Here is a 15,126-nt window from a genome sequence, read left to right as displayed (position 1 = left end):
AATCTGTGTAAGATATAGATGACATAACTTAATCCACAGTTGTTCACACAAAATAGAGACTTGTCAGAATTTGGATACTCCCAAATTTATAGATGGAATGATATATAAATTCCTTGTATTAGTTTTCTGTAGAATTGCTTCTCAGGGACCACTCCAAGGTTTTTCCTTGCTTATTATGGTAAGAGTAAAGTGAAATGCTGACTGCATTAATCTAAATGGAGGAAGAGAAAGTAAGTAGAAACACAAAAATAAACTTCAGGATAATACAAGGTTGGCTATCTAAATTAAGCCTAGGAATCTCTTGCTAGTTTATAAAGTCTTTATTTTACTTTTTCTCCCTTTTGAAATGTCAGTTATAATATTATTTCAAAAATGGGCACTCAAAATTACTGACTGACATCCTAGAAAGTAATTATTAAACTTTTTCTGTGTAGATTGCATGTTTTCCTTTATATTTATATCGACCTTACGGTTTCCCTCCCCTTGAAATGAAAGAACTATACAGAAGTTCTTTCTGTATAGTCTCTCTTTCTACATCATCGATAATAATCTTACATTTTTAATACACTCTTTGTTCCTATATGACCTGAGAAAATAATTATATAATATCCCCAAATATAAAAAGATTATAATGCTTACCATAACAAAGAATTTTAGAGTTTTTGAAATATTTTCTACTATCACCAATCGATTTTTTAAACATGAAACTAGATGTTGTCTTTTTTGTTTTCCTTTTCCTCAGTGGTGGTAAGGACAGAGATCAAAGTGGTTGTTTTTTTTTTTTTACCTTCTTCCAATTTTTCGTAGTTGTCTATAAATCATAGTGGTCTTAAAGAATATAGAGAAGAAGACTATTTCTTTCTCTACCTTACTCGTTAGATACATCAAGCCTTTCTTGGGAAAACAAACTGGTAGTTTTCCATGGTGACTTCATCATAACTGGATATAGAATGGATATACTGAGACATCATTTATTATACTCTGTCTCTAGAAATAATACTGCACTTTTAGAGGAATGTAGACATGGTTGCTATAAAAATAAAGCATTGTGAGTTTAAAGGGATTATTATATTTAATCACCTAGAAAATATAAATTAATTTCTTATTTAGTCCTAAGAAGTAAATGTTCATTTCATTACAGGAGCCTGTATTTCATTCAGAAAGCAGTCAGAACCTCTTATCAGGACATATTAATGAGGATTTTTAAAATGTATACTTCAAAACACTTTACCATAATATAGTCATTAGAGTTCTTGGAAGTGAATCATTTTACACATGCATATACTTTTAATTAAATCTTAGTGAGTTCTGATATAGACTTTATAACAAATTATGAACTATAACTGCTCATATTTTAGTAACGTACTAGTATGCTTAATTTCGATCACTTAAGTAACCTTTAATTGTACACATACTTGTTTACATACACATGTGTATATAATACAATTTCTATATACAACAGAATGCATCTGTTTTAAGAAAGGAGTTTGAATTTTTAGAAATATTTATACACAGATAACCACCATAATCAAATACAGAACATTTTCTCATGATCTCACATTAATTCCCTTTGTCTTTTGCAGTCAGCTTCTCTCCACCCACTTGCATGCTACCATTAATTTTTTTCGTTACTATAAGTCAGGGCTTCTCAGTCTTAGCATTATTAATATTTTGGGTAATTTGCTTTCCTTTGTCAGGGAGGATTTTCCTGTGCATTGTAGGATTTTTAGCAGCATCCCTGGCTCCAATCCACTTGATGCCAATAAAACTCTCCCTCTCTCTTCTCAGTTGTGACAATCAGAAATGTCTATAGACATTGCCAAATGTTCCCTGGGGAGCAAAACCATGTCCACTTGAGAACCACTGCTATAAGATTAGTTTTTCCTGTTCCAGCATTTCATACAAATAGAATTACATAGGACACATTCTTTGTACCTGTTTCCTTTCTCTTAGCATCATGGTTTTGAGATTGACCCAGATTGTTGCATGTCCCATTCACTTGTCTCTTTTTACTGAGATGGCAGTATTGAAAAACCACAGTTAGTTTAAACATCTACTTTTGGTTTGTGTTTTCTTTAAATCCCTGAAAATAATTGCCTTTATGTCCTTGATAATTTCGATCTTTTGTGAATCTATGTCTATTAATCTGTTAATTGATGTATCTGCAGGTTATGAGTCACATTCTTTTTATTCATGTTAGGGGAGTTTTGGGGGGCATTAGACATTATTTACTTTGAGTGCTAAATTTTGTTGTCTTTCTTTAAGGAGTGGTGGATTTTTTTTGGTGGGCAGCTAAGTTGCTTGTGGATCAGCTTTACTGTCAAGGCTTCCATTTTTTTGTTAGGGTGGATGTATAATTGCCTTACTTTAAGACTAATTTTACCTGTTACCAAGGTGTGACCTTTCTGGGTCGTCTGTGGAAAACCGAGGTAATTAACTAGTACTCTCCACTCTGTTTGGAACTTGGACATCTTGTAACTCTAGGTGTGCTCTGTGAATTATTCAGTTTATAGCCCCCAGCTGTTGCTTGCTCAGCCTTGTGAAATTTCAGCCTTAGTTTCCACAGCTGATTAATCAGCAGCCAACTTGACAAATAGTTAACCAGTTTGCTAGAGCTCTTTCTCTCCAGTATTCTAATGCACAAATTTTAGCCTCTTTAATCTCTTTGAAATCTGACATCTGTCTCCTAAATTCAGCAAAACCTCCAAGAAGAAAGTGGACAATCATAAAGCTCACCTCACTGGTTTCCCTTTTCTCAGACATTACAGTCCTGCACTGCCCATTGGCTAATGTCTGAAAACAGTTGTTTGATATATTTTATCCAGTCTGGTTGTTTACAGCAGAAGGCAAATCTATTCCTAGTTCCTTCATAGTGGCCAGAAGGAAAACTTTTTTTAATACTCTTTTTTTCCTGATTATAAATATAGAAATGTTCCATGTATAAATTTTGGGAAATATGGAATTCTATGTATTTTTCGTATTACACTCACAGTCACTAATTTAGAATTGTCATATAAAATATCTATTATGGAGGAGCTTTCATTTTCCCTTACCTCGTGTCTCCATATCAAAGGGTCTTTGCTGGAGTAATACCATTGGCCTCTCCCTGGACTTCCTTACTCATTCTGCATAAGTTAAGAGGAATGGTTGATAAGTGAATCTGGAAGAAGGAATAGAAGGTCGTGGGCTAGCCTACCTGTAGGCTGCACTTTTAATTTAGCCAGTCTTTAGGTTATTTTTGCACTTTTTCTAGCAGGAACAGTCACGGGGGCCTTTGTCTCTGTCTGTCTATGGCTGAATAGATTTATGGTATTCAGTTCAGGGAAGACATCTAGAAGGCCATGTGGCAGTAGATGCAAGCAATGATGCTTAATTTAGCTGTTTATATACTAACACTGATAACTTTGAACTCTGTTTATCTATACCCATTGGCTTCTCAGTTGGTCCCAAATTTGGAGAAGATAAAGGAATTATTTATTGTTCCCCTCAAACTCAGTAATATCACAGATATACATGTTTTTCAGTTAATATCATATCACATCATTTCATATTTTTAACTTTGAGGAATGCGAATTGTAAAACATATACTCTCAATGATGGCTGGGGAAAGGGTAGCCAGAAGTATAATGCAGGGTACAAAGCTGTCTCTCTAACAGTGTTTTAGTCAGCCTGTTTTCAGCTCAGCATTTCTTTATTGCCTCAAATCCAATTTCCAGCTATCTAAACTGGGTCCTTCAGGCTGTCTGCCAACTGGTAGATTCAGGCGCATACCACATCTGCTGCCTCGGTGCTGTTTACAATTATAATGCCTTGTACTCTTTTCCTTAGAATGAGATGATGAGAAAGCAAAACAGAATAGCAAGTGTGGAAGGAGAGAGAATGGAGAGCAAGAGGAGGGAAGAGTAAAAAGAAAACAGATTTATAAATAACAGATAGCCTATGAAAGGGCTATATGGATGTCCTCTGAAGGAGGTAGTAACATCCTTTGTTTGAAGGAGATAAAAAAGGGAGTTAAACATGAGTAGAAGAAGAAAACAGAGGAGGAAACAAAGATGAAAAAACTGCATTATCTTGCAATCATGTGTCACTAGTGTTTCTTATTAGACTCTAGATATTTTATTCTTAGCATTATGTAATATGGATATTTTAAATGAAAACAATAAAAATTCAATTTCAGTAATGTCGAATTAAGTCTTTACCTAATTCTTGTCAAGATACATTTAACATTAAAACTTTTTTGTTAGCAATAACATAATTTTCAGTAAAATTATTAGCTGTGTTGAAATTTTATGAGTTTATAGTTTCAAGTGTTTTTATTAAAAAGTATCATTTTATCTTTTGATTTAATGCTTGATAATTTTTTCTAGTTATTGCTTCTGACAGAGGCTATTTGTGAAATGTATCATTGTAGTCTTGATATTCAAAGAAAATAGATTAGTACTGAATAGCAGAATTACATATGCTTTCAACAAAACAACTTTTTGCTTTATGTGTGTATTTATGTGAGTCCACATATGTTTGGTGTATGTATCTGTGCATTCATGTGTTTGTATGAGAGAGTATGTATGTAGCTTTGGTATAAAAAGGCTTTTGTTGACCTAAATGTCAAATAGGGAAATATTTACATAAATCATGATTTTATATATGGTAATCATGAGGATCATGCAACAATATGTAGCAGTTTTCTTAGGGCTAAATAACACTGAAATTTTAGATGACAGGAATGACATACCTTGATTACAGTACTATTTTCTGTTTGTATGTATATACACACATATACATGCATATGCTTTATATGACATGTGCATTTCATGAGGGCAGTGATATTGTCTTAATTATTATATCCACGTAGGAGGACTTCTGTATATAGTAAATGGAATTTTATAAAAATTGGGCTGAAAAGTTTAAATAGTTGTATTATGCTGGAAAGCTTCTTTGATTTTTAAAACTTGGAAGAATAAAGACTCGCTTTCATCATTATAATTTTCTTTAAGAAAAAAGTAAGACATTGTTAGCTGAAACCCTCTCAGGTATCACGTTGACCACTAGTATCTTCCTGGTGGGGTTAATTAACCTAAAATAGAGCTTAGGTAGATGATTTTGTAGTGTTAATGTTCCCATACCATAATTTAGAGCAGAAACATTTAAGCCTTTAACCCTATAATTTCAAAAGGTTCTTGTTCTCTTTTTATCCTCAAAATCTCTTTCAAGTTGATAGACTGCTAGCAAGACTAATAAAGAAGAAAACAGAGAAGAATCAAATAGATGCAATCAAAAATGATAAAGGGGATATCACCACTGATCCCACAGAAATACAAACTACCATCAGAGAATACTACAAACACCTCTATGCAAATAAACTAGAAAATCTAGAAGAAATGGATAAATTCCTCGACACATACACCCTCCCAAGACTAAACCAGGAAGAAGTTGAATCTCTGAATAGACCAATAACAGGCTCTGAAATTGTGGCAATAATCAATAGCTTACCAACCAAAAAAAGTCCAGGACCAGATGGATTCACAGCCGAATTCTACCAGAGGTACAAGGAGGAACTGGTACCATTCCTTCTGAAACTATTCCAATCGATAGAAAAAGAGGGAATCCTCCCTAACTCATTTTATGAGGCCAGCATCATCCTGATACCGAAGCCTGGCAGAGACACAACCAAAAAAGAGAATTTTAGACCAATATCGTTGATGAACATTGATGCAAAAATCCTCAATAAAATACTGGCAAACTGAATCCAGCAGCACATCAAAAAGCTCATCCACCAAGATCAAGTGGGCTTCATCCCTGGGATGCAAGGCTGGTTCAACATATGAAAATCAATAAACATAATCCAGCATATAAACAGAAACAAAGACAAAAACCACATGATTATCTCACTAGGTGCAGAAAAGGCCTTTGACAAAATTCAACAACGCTTCATGCTAAAAACTCTCAAATTAGGTATTGATGGGACATATTTCAAAATAATAAGAGCTATCTATGACAAACCCACAGGCAATATCATACTGAATGGGCAAAAACTGGAAGCATTCCCTTTCAAAACTGGCACAAGACAGGGATGCCCTCTCTCACCACTCCTATTCGACATAGTATTGGAAGTTCTGGCCAGGGCAATCAGGCAGGAGAAGGAAATAAAGGGTATTCAATTAGGAAAAGAGGAAGTCAAATTGTTCCTGTTTGCAGATGACATGATTGTATATCTAGAAAACCCCATTGTCTCAGCCCAAAATCTCCTTAAGCTCATAAGCAACTTCAGCAAATTCTCAGGATACAAAATCAATGTACAAAAATCGCAAGCATTCTTATACACCAATCACAGACAAACAGAAAGCCAAATCATGAGTGAACTCCCATTCACAATTGCTTCAAAGAGAATAAAATACCTAGGAATCCAACTTACAAGGGATGTGAAGGACCTCTTCAAGGAGAACTACAAACCACTGCTCAATGAAATAAAAGAGGATACAAACAAATGGAAGAACATTCCATGCTCATGGGTTGGAAGAATCAATATCATGAAAATGGCCATACTGCCCAAGGTAATTTATAGATTCGATGCCATCCCCATCAAGCTACCAATGACTTTCTTCATAGAATTGGAAAAAACTACTTTAAAGTTCATGTGGAACCAAAAAAGAGCCTGCATCGCCAAGTCAATCCTAAGCCAAAAGAACAAAGCTGGAGGCATCACGCTACCTGACTTCAAACTACACTGCAAGGCTACAGTAACCAAAACAGCATGGTACTGGTACCAAAACAGAGATACAGATCAATGGAACAGAACACAGCCCTCAGAAATAACGCCACATATCTACAACTATCTGATCTTTGACAAACCTGACAAAAACAAGCAATGGGGAAAGGATTCCCTATTTAATAAATGGTGCTGGGAAAACTGGCTAGCCGTATGTAGAAAGCCGAAACTGTATCCCTTCCTTACACCTTATACAAAAATTAATTCAAGATGGATTAAAGACTTACATGTTAGACGTAAAACCATAAAAACTCTAGAAGAAAATCTAGGCAATACCATTCAGGACATAGGCATGTGCAAGGACTTCATGTCTAAAACACCAAAAGAAATGGCAACAAAAGCCAAAATTGACAAATGGGATCTAATTAAACTAAAGAGCTTCTGCACAGCAGAAGAAACTACCATCAGAGTGAACAGGCAACCTACAAAATGTGAGAAAATTTTCTCAACCTACTCATCTGACAAAGGGCTAATATCCAGAATCTACAATGAACTCAAACAAATTTACAAGAAACAAACAAACAACCCCATCAAAAAGTGGACGAAGGACATGAACAGACACTTCTCAAAAGAAGACATTTATGCAGCCAAAAAACACATGAAAAAATGCTCATCATCACTGACCATCAAAGAAATGCAAATCAAAACCACAATGAGATACCATCTCACACCAGTTAGAATGGCCATCATTAAAAAGTCAGGAAACAACAGGTGCTGGAGAGGATGTGGAGAAATAGGAACACTTTTACACTGTTGGTGGGACTGTAAACTAGTTCAACCCTTGTGGAAGTCAGTGTGGTGATTCCTCAGGGATCTCGAACTAGAAATACCATTTGACCCAGCCATCCCATTACTGGACTATAAATTATGCTGCTATAAAATTACGTCTGCTATAAAGACACATGCACACATATGTTTATTGTGGCACTATTCACAATAGCAAAGAACATTTGGAACCAACCCAAATGTCCAACAACGATAGACTGGATTAAGAAAATGTGACACATATACACCATGGAATACTATGCAGCCATAAAAAATGATGAGTTCATGTCCTTTGTAGGGACATGGATGAAACTGGAAATCATCATTCTCAGTAAAGTATCGCAAGGACAAAAAACCAAACACCGCATGTTCTCACTCATAGGTGGGAATTGAACAATGAGAACTCATCGACACAAGAAGGGGAACATCACACTCTGGGGAGTGTTGTGGGGTGGGCGGAGGGGGGAGGGATAGCATTAGGAGATATACCTAATGCTAAATGACGAGTTAATGGGTGCAGCACACCAACATGGCACATGTATACATATGTAGCAAACCTGCACATTGTGCACATGTACCCTAAAAGTATAATAATAATAAAATAAAATAAAATAAAAAGGTATGAATTAATTTGGCTACTGATTCTCCCATTTTATTCTAGAAAATAAGAGAACATCTTTGCCTGTTTGGTCTCCTTTGAATTTTTACATATGTATATGTCTATATGAATACCTATGCGTATATCTTTTTTAGCAACACTTAACTGTTCATTTACTATATTATTCATTGATTTTTTAAAAATAAAATCTCATGGGTATAAGTACCTTTAAAGCTACGTAATTAAATGGAATCTGCTATGTATTCATGAGTTCACTTAGAAGAAAAGTTATATTTTAGCCATAAATACTTTCTTTAGCCCTATTCATTATCTTCAGTTTATGTGCAGAAAATCTCTACCTGCATCCTCTTTGGGTCCCAGCAGGATCTGAGAATTTAATTGAGATAATAGATTAACAGGAGAAAAGCATAATACAAGTTTTACATGGCATAAGAGTTCTCATAGGGAAATCTATATACTGAGTTGTACAGAGAATAATAAACTGTGAAAATGTGACTAAATTATGTGGGAGGCTTAAAAGATAAGTCATTTTAATAAGGTTTGCAAAGTGTTCTCTGGTCTCAACTTCTCATCCTTGAAGGCAAATATGTTGTCTTTTCTTCTAGTATAGAGAGTGTCTTTTAGATGAGAATTTCATTTTCTTTATAGAGAAGCAACGTGAAGGTCAACGTGATCTTGCACTTGCTGTTTTTCAAGTGTCTTTAATTTAAATAATCAATATGCCAGAATAGCATATTTTAACCCCTTCAGCAGCATATTTTTTCCAAGATGAATAAATGATTCACTAAAGATTTTTTACACTTATGCTTTCTTTTTGCTTTTAAAGAAGTGAATAAAAAATTGTATCTGAAAGCACATGAGGAATGAGTGTAGTGTTCCTGTCAGTCTACATTATGAAATTTTAAGGTTCACGCTGTCTATTAAAACAGATACTCAGTAATGAGCCATATTCGTATAAGAAAAAGAGTATTCAAGAATTATGGTTACAATCCCAATACATTTTATGAGCTTTTAATAATTCAGTAATTCATTGTTGTCAACTTTTAATACATTTAACAAGCAATGGTATAAGATGTAATTACAGAAGAATATCTGTTCTCCTTTGAAAGCCATATGTATTCCATATGGAATTTTCAACTGTTTACATAGTTAACATTAATAATTTTTCAGTATATCTAGCATGTCTTATTATAATAATATGTTATCTTTCTGATTAGACAATGATCTTGACAAGCTTTTATTATGCCTCAAAATATCTGATAAACAAACTGAATGGATAGAAAACTGCCAAAGACAATTTTGCAAAATGATGAAAGCCAAACCTGATATAATCAGTGGAGAGGGTAAGTACATTGTTTCCATTGTGGGTTTTCTTATGTATGAAAATTACATTAATAGAATGTGTGGTTCTTAAAGATTAGTATTGGCATATGTAGAAAACATAATGCTAATTCCAGAAGTTCGCTGATATCTGAGAAAACTGGGATCCTGAGAGAACACAAATTAAAATATAAGGCACTACTAAGCATTTTTTTTTTTTTTGGAACTGTCTAAACAGTCTTGGTGAGCAAAACTAGAACACTACGTCTACCTAGGTAACAATTTGCTTGGTTTTACCAGTTTTTACCTGAATATGACATATTGTTATGTTTTTTAGAAATTTTATTGATTTTTAAATCAACATTGTTATTCTGAATCACTTTTATATTGATGCAAGTAAATTTAGTGACTCCTAAGAAAATTTTGTTTTAAGGGAACAGCTATGTTTTCTAAATTAGCAAACAAGTTTATTTGTATTAGTTATCTACTTGTGCATTTGTTTTCTGAAATCATCATTTTTTAAATTAACATTATTTATTTTGAATAAAGTAAAAAAAAGTGCTTAGAAAAAAGTTCTAATGTCAATATAAGCTAGATTTCCTGAAAACTGTAATTTAAAAGGTATGGTGTACTTTATCAGCAATGCTTTATAGTTTTCATATTTGTGTCATTTGTTCTAAAATTTAAAATGGGAAATGGAGAAGTTTTTATATTTTTAGTTGTTGGAGAAATATTTCCAGAGAATAATGTTATATATTTATGGCTAAGAAATCAAATGTTGTTCTCCAATGTTTGAGTATAAAGTGAGCAGTTAAGCTATGTTTTATCCCCCCAGATATTTATAAAATATCTATTCTAAGTATATATTTACCATTGATTGAACAATAGAGAATATTTAATATAAACTGTGGGCTGCACAGTTTAATATAAACTCTTAATTTGCACAACAAATTAAGAAAGCAGCAGACTGGAATGATGTTCAGTTTAAATACAAGAACTAAATTTGTATGTCGTTCTGAGTTTATCTCTAACAGGATAGTAAGACAAACGAGAAGTATCAGCTGTTTAACTCTTACTCATTCCTCTGAAACAGGACAAACATGTAGAACATTACCATTAAAACTGTGTTCTCTTTGGAATCTTGGTATCTTAGGGCACTTTCCACAGGTCTTGACCTTAGTTATTTATTAGTTTGTTTTGTTTTTGAGACAGAGTCTTGCTCTGTCGCCCAGGCTGGAGTGCCATGGTGCGATCTTGGCTCACTGCAACCTCCACCTCCTCGGTTCAGGCGATTCTCCTGCCTCAGCCTCCTAAGTAGCTGGGATTACAGGCGCATGTCACGACACCTAGTTAATTTTTGTATTTTTAGTAGAGACGGGGTTTCACCATGTTGGCCGGACTGGTCTCAAACTCCTGATCTCAGGTGATCCACCCGCCTCAGCCTCCCAAAATGCTGAGATTACAAGCATGAGCCACTGCGCCCTGCTTATTCATTACTTTGATACTCTTAAAAATAGAGTCTAAAGGTTTCTGGTTCCTTTTTATGGACTATAGTGTTGGGGCAAAATCTCATCTCTAGCAATGAGCATTAGGTGATTCCACATAATTACTCATAATTATAAAAAGTTTTCTTATATAAGAGTCTTCTTTTTAAAAAAGGAATGTGTTTTTGTGATTTCTAATTTACCTTTGGTTATATTTAAGTTTCTTTTTATTTTGCTCTGGTAATTTAATCCTATTGTCCCCTTTGTTTAAATTTTAGTGCTCCCAATTTTTAGGTTTTTCCTGTGTGAGATACCATCGAGAGTATAAAATGAAGTATGTTCTTCCTGTTGCTTTCTCTTTTCTGATTATTACCAATAGTATCTACTCAATCATTGAAAGGAGAAACTTAATTTTCCTTGACTTCTTCCTTTGTCCCCTGAATGATACCTGTCCTCTTAGTCACCAAGTCTTACAGATGCTACTCCTAAGTCTGTCTCTAGTTTGTTCTTTCTCATTCATATCTTCCGCCATTACTTTAAGTATTCATCATTTAGCAACTGGACAATTATCTAACATGTTTATTTTAGGAAAATCAGAAATTATAAATAAGCAAAATAAAGAGCTAAAATTTACCTGTAATTTCATCCTTCATATATTATCACTTTTTATTTTTAATCAAAATCAGTCAATATAAACTATTCTATTTTATTGGACATTTCACTCAATACAATATTTACAGATGCTCTTCAACTTACAGTGAAGCTACATCCTAATAAATACATCATAAGTTGAAAATGCATTTAACACACCTAACCTACTGAATATCATAGCTTAACCTAGCCTAGCTTAAATATGCTCAGAATACTTAAGTTATCCTATGGCTGGGCAAAATCTAACACAAAACTATTTTATAATAAAGTATAATTTATTGAATACTATACTGAAAGTCAAAAACAGAATGATTGTATGGGTACTCAAAGCATAGAGCTGTCCTAGTTTTGGAATCAATTATTGTTGTGATGATGTCTTAGTTTCTTCAGGCTGCCAAAGCAAAATACTTGAGGTTGGGTAATTTATAATCATTAGAAAATTATTTTTTACAGTTCTGGAGGCAAGGAACACCAAGATCAAGGCACCAGCAGATTCAGTGTCTTGTAAGGAATTGCTCTCTACTTCAAAGATGGTGCCTTCTTACTACATCCTTGCATGGTGAAATACAGGGAAGGACAGCTCCCTTCAGCCTCTTTTATAAGGGCACTAATTCCTATCATGAGGACAGAGCCCTCATGACTTACTCACTTCCCAAAGGCAAAACTTCTGAATACTATCTCTTTGGATATGTATTGGATTTTAACATAAGAAATTTTCAGGGATACCAACCTTAAGACCATAGCAGATGGCAAAGCCCAAGGAGAAAACAGAATCAATACCCAAGTATCCTTGAACAGTCTGCCTTAGTTTTCTCTTAGCAGAAAACCCACGTGTTCTTCTTAGTATATAAATATAAATTTTGGTTTTATAGACTATTCATGTCATATTCCTACTCCAGGACATAGATACGATTAAAGGGAGAAGGCCCATAATGTAAAACCCTCTATAGAAATTCCAGATCTGTCATTTAAAATGTAAAAATTCTCTTTAGAGGAACAACATTCTATAGTTTACTTTCTGGACAGTAACATCCTAGAGTTAATTTGTTTTAAAGTTAAGGATTGTTTTGTGACGTGAATTAATTTCCTTGTGTTAATGGAATTTTCAGTGGGTTGACAGTGAGGCTGTTGGTCATACTGAGATAAATAGCCACTCTACTAATTATGTAGTTCAGCTACACTTACAATTGGTTAGAAAGATGTACTGAGATAAGAGTCATAGGTTCAATTACCACATATAGATCAATTTTTAGCATTGTTTCATGAGTACAGCCTATCCCTCAAAATACCTGAAAATATATGTTGCTGTTCATAAGGGTTGCTGGGCAAAATGAATAAATAGGCATTGGTAGAAATCTAGAACCTTCTTGGAGTACTTTAGTAATGTCATTTTTACGTATGCAATATAGAATTAGTTCCTCTGTAAGCCTCTAATATACTGATCCAATAACATTATATTTGAATATCAGTACTTGCCAGAAAATAGTGTGGCTCGCTATGTATGAAGTTAGTCATGTGACTCTTAAGTATCAGATTATTTTGTGTGTAGTTCCCTCACAGATGTAATGAATTTTCTGTATTTCTGACCTAATCTCAGGCATAGGATTCAAAGAATTGCTTAGCAATATGCTGTCTTTTCCCATTAACTCAAGCACTTTACTTAAATATATAGCGTGTAGCAAACATGGTTGTGCTAAAGTAAAAATAATTACATTATGTTTGGAGTTATAAAAGTGTCTTTCTGTATAATCTTTGTTACTAATGTATATCTTTCGTCTTAAATTATTATCATTAAACTAAGAATGATTATATCTGAACTTCATCAAGACATTGTTCTTTCTGCAAAATTTATAATCTCAAGAGACAGTACTAAGTGATTTATAAAGAAAGAAGTTTATACACATAAAATTTAAATGCTCTCCCAAAATTGACAAATGGAATCTAATTAAACTAAAGAGCTTCTGCACAGCAAAAGAAACTACCATCAGAGTGAACAGGCAACCTACAGAATGGGAGAAAATTTTTGCAACCTACTCATCTGACAAAGGGCTAATATCCAGAATCTACAATGAACTCAAACAAATTTACAAGAAAAAACAAAAAACCCTATCAAAAAGTGGGCAAAGGACATGAACAGACACTTCTCAAAAGAAAACATTTATGCAGCCAAAAAACACATGAAAAAATGCTCATCATCACTGGCCATCAGAGAAATGCAAATCAAAACCACAATGAGATACCATCTCACACCAGTTAGAATGGCCATCATTAAAAAGTCAGGAAACAACAGGTGCTGGAGAGGACGTGGAGAAATAGGAACACTTTTACACTGTTGGTGGGACTGTAAACTAGTTCAACCATTGTGGAAGTCAGTGTGGCGATTCCTCAGGGATCTAGAACTAGAAATAACATTTGACCCAGCCATCTCATTACTGGGTATATACCCAAAGGACTATAAATCATGCTGCTATAAAGACACATGCACACGTATGTTTGCTGCAGCACTATTCACAATAGCAGAGACTTGGAACCAACCCAAATGTCCAACAACGATAAACTGGATTAAGAAAATGTGGCACATATACACCATGGAATACTATGCAGCCATAAAAAATGATGAGTTCATGTCCTTTGTAGGGACATGGATGAAACTGGAAAACATCATTCTCAGTAAACTATCCAAGGACAAAAAAACAAACATCACATGTTCTCACTCATAGATGGGAATTGAACAATGAGAACTCATGGACACAGGAAGGGGAACATCACACACCGGGGCCTGTTGTGGGTTGGGGGGAGCAGGGAGGGACAGCATTAGGAGATATACCTAATGCTAAATGACGAGTTAATGGGTGCAGCAAACCAACACGGCACATGTATACATATGTAACAAACCTACACATTGTGCACATGTACCCTGAAACCTAAAGTATAATAAAAAAAAAAAATAGCTAACTTAAACCCATAGTTGTAATACTATAAGAGAAACCTTGTATATCCGCAATAAATATGAGATGATAATAAAGCAGTTAAAAAAAAAATAATAAAAAAAAAATAAAAAAATAAAAAAAATTGTGCACCCAAAAAAAAAATTTATATGCTCTCACCTGAGGGCTATTTAATTTGTTAACTCATAGAAGAAAGACTTTTGAAAGATTTTTATAAGTATGGCAAAATTTGTGTCTACAAATGAAGATAGAACCAGTCTAAGTATAAATAGCTTACAATACTGATGTCCTTTCTGAACCTTGATGACTGGATTCTTATACTTTTAATACTTATTCAACTTTGAAATCATCATATGAATACAGTTCAATGAATAAAATCATTTCATTTTTGTCCTAAGCCATTAAAATATTATGAGATAGAGCTTGTCAGCTACAGTTCCTGAAAAGCATATGTTATTCCTCTTTGATTTTGGACTTTTCACCCGTTGAACACTAATTGTTCTCCAAGAATTATATTCTTAAAATGTACTTGTTTGTGGAATAGAGTTCATTTAGTTAATATAGGTTAGAGTT

At 34.0% G+C, this 15,126-nt stretch overlaps 1 protein-coding gene across 3 annotated transcripts in view; it reads left to right on the top strand.

Moving 5' to 3' along the window:
- The window catches only part of TBC1D32 (TBC1 domain family member 32), a 270,320-nt gene that overhangs the window by 204,586 nt on the left and 50,608 nt on the right, over positions 1-15,126 (top strand). For all 3 annotated transcript variants that reach the window (XM_063620893.1, XM_055262795.2, XM_063620888.1), the window contains one exon: positions 9,368-9,493. In XM_063620893.1, the coding sequence (XP_063476963.1) occupies positions 9,368-9,493 (126 nt within the window). The remainder of the gene's footprint in view (positions 1-9,367; positions 9,494-15,126) is intronic.

This window comes from Symphalangus syndactylus, chromosome 2 (genome assembly GCF_028878055.3).
Source record: "Symphalangus syndactylus isolate Jambi chromosome 2, NHGRI_mSymSyn1-v2.1_pri, whole genome shotgun sequence".
NCBI classification, from domain to species: domain Eukaryota; kingdom Metazoa; phylum Chordata; class Mammalia; order Primates; family Hylobatidae; genus Symphalangus; species Symphalangus syndactylus.
The sequence above is the reverse complement of the archived record's forward strand: the minus strand, read 5'-3'. Positions and strand labels throughout refer to the sequence as shown.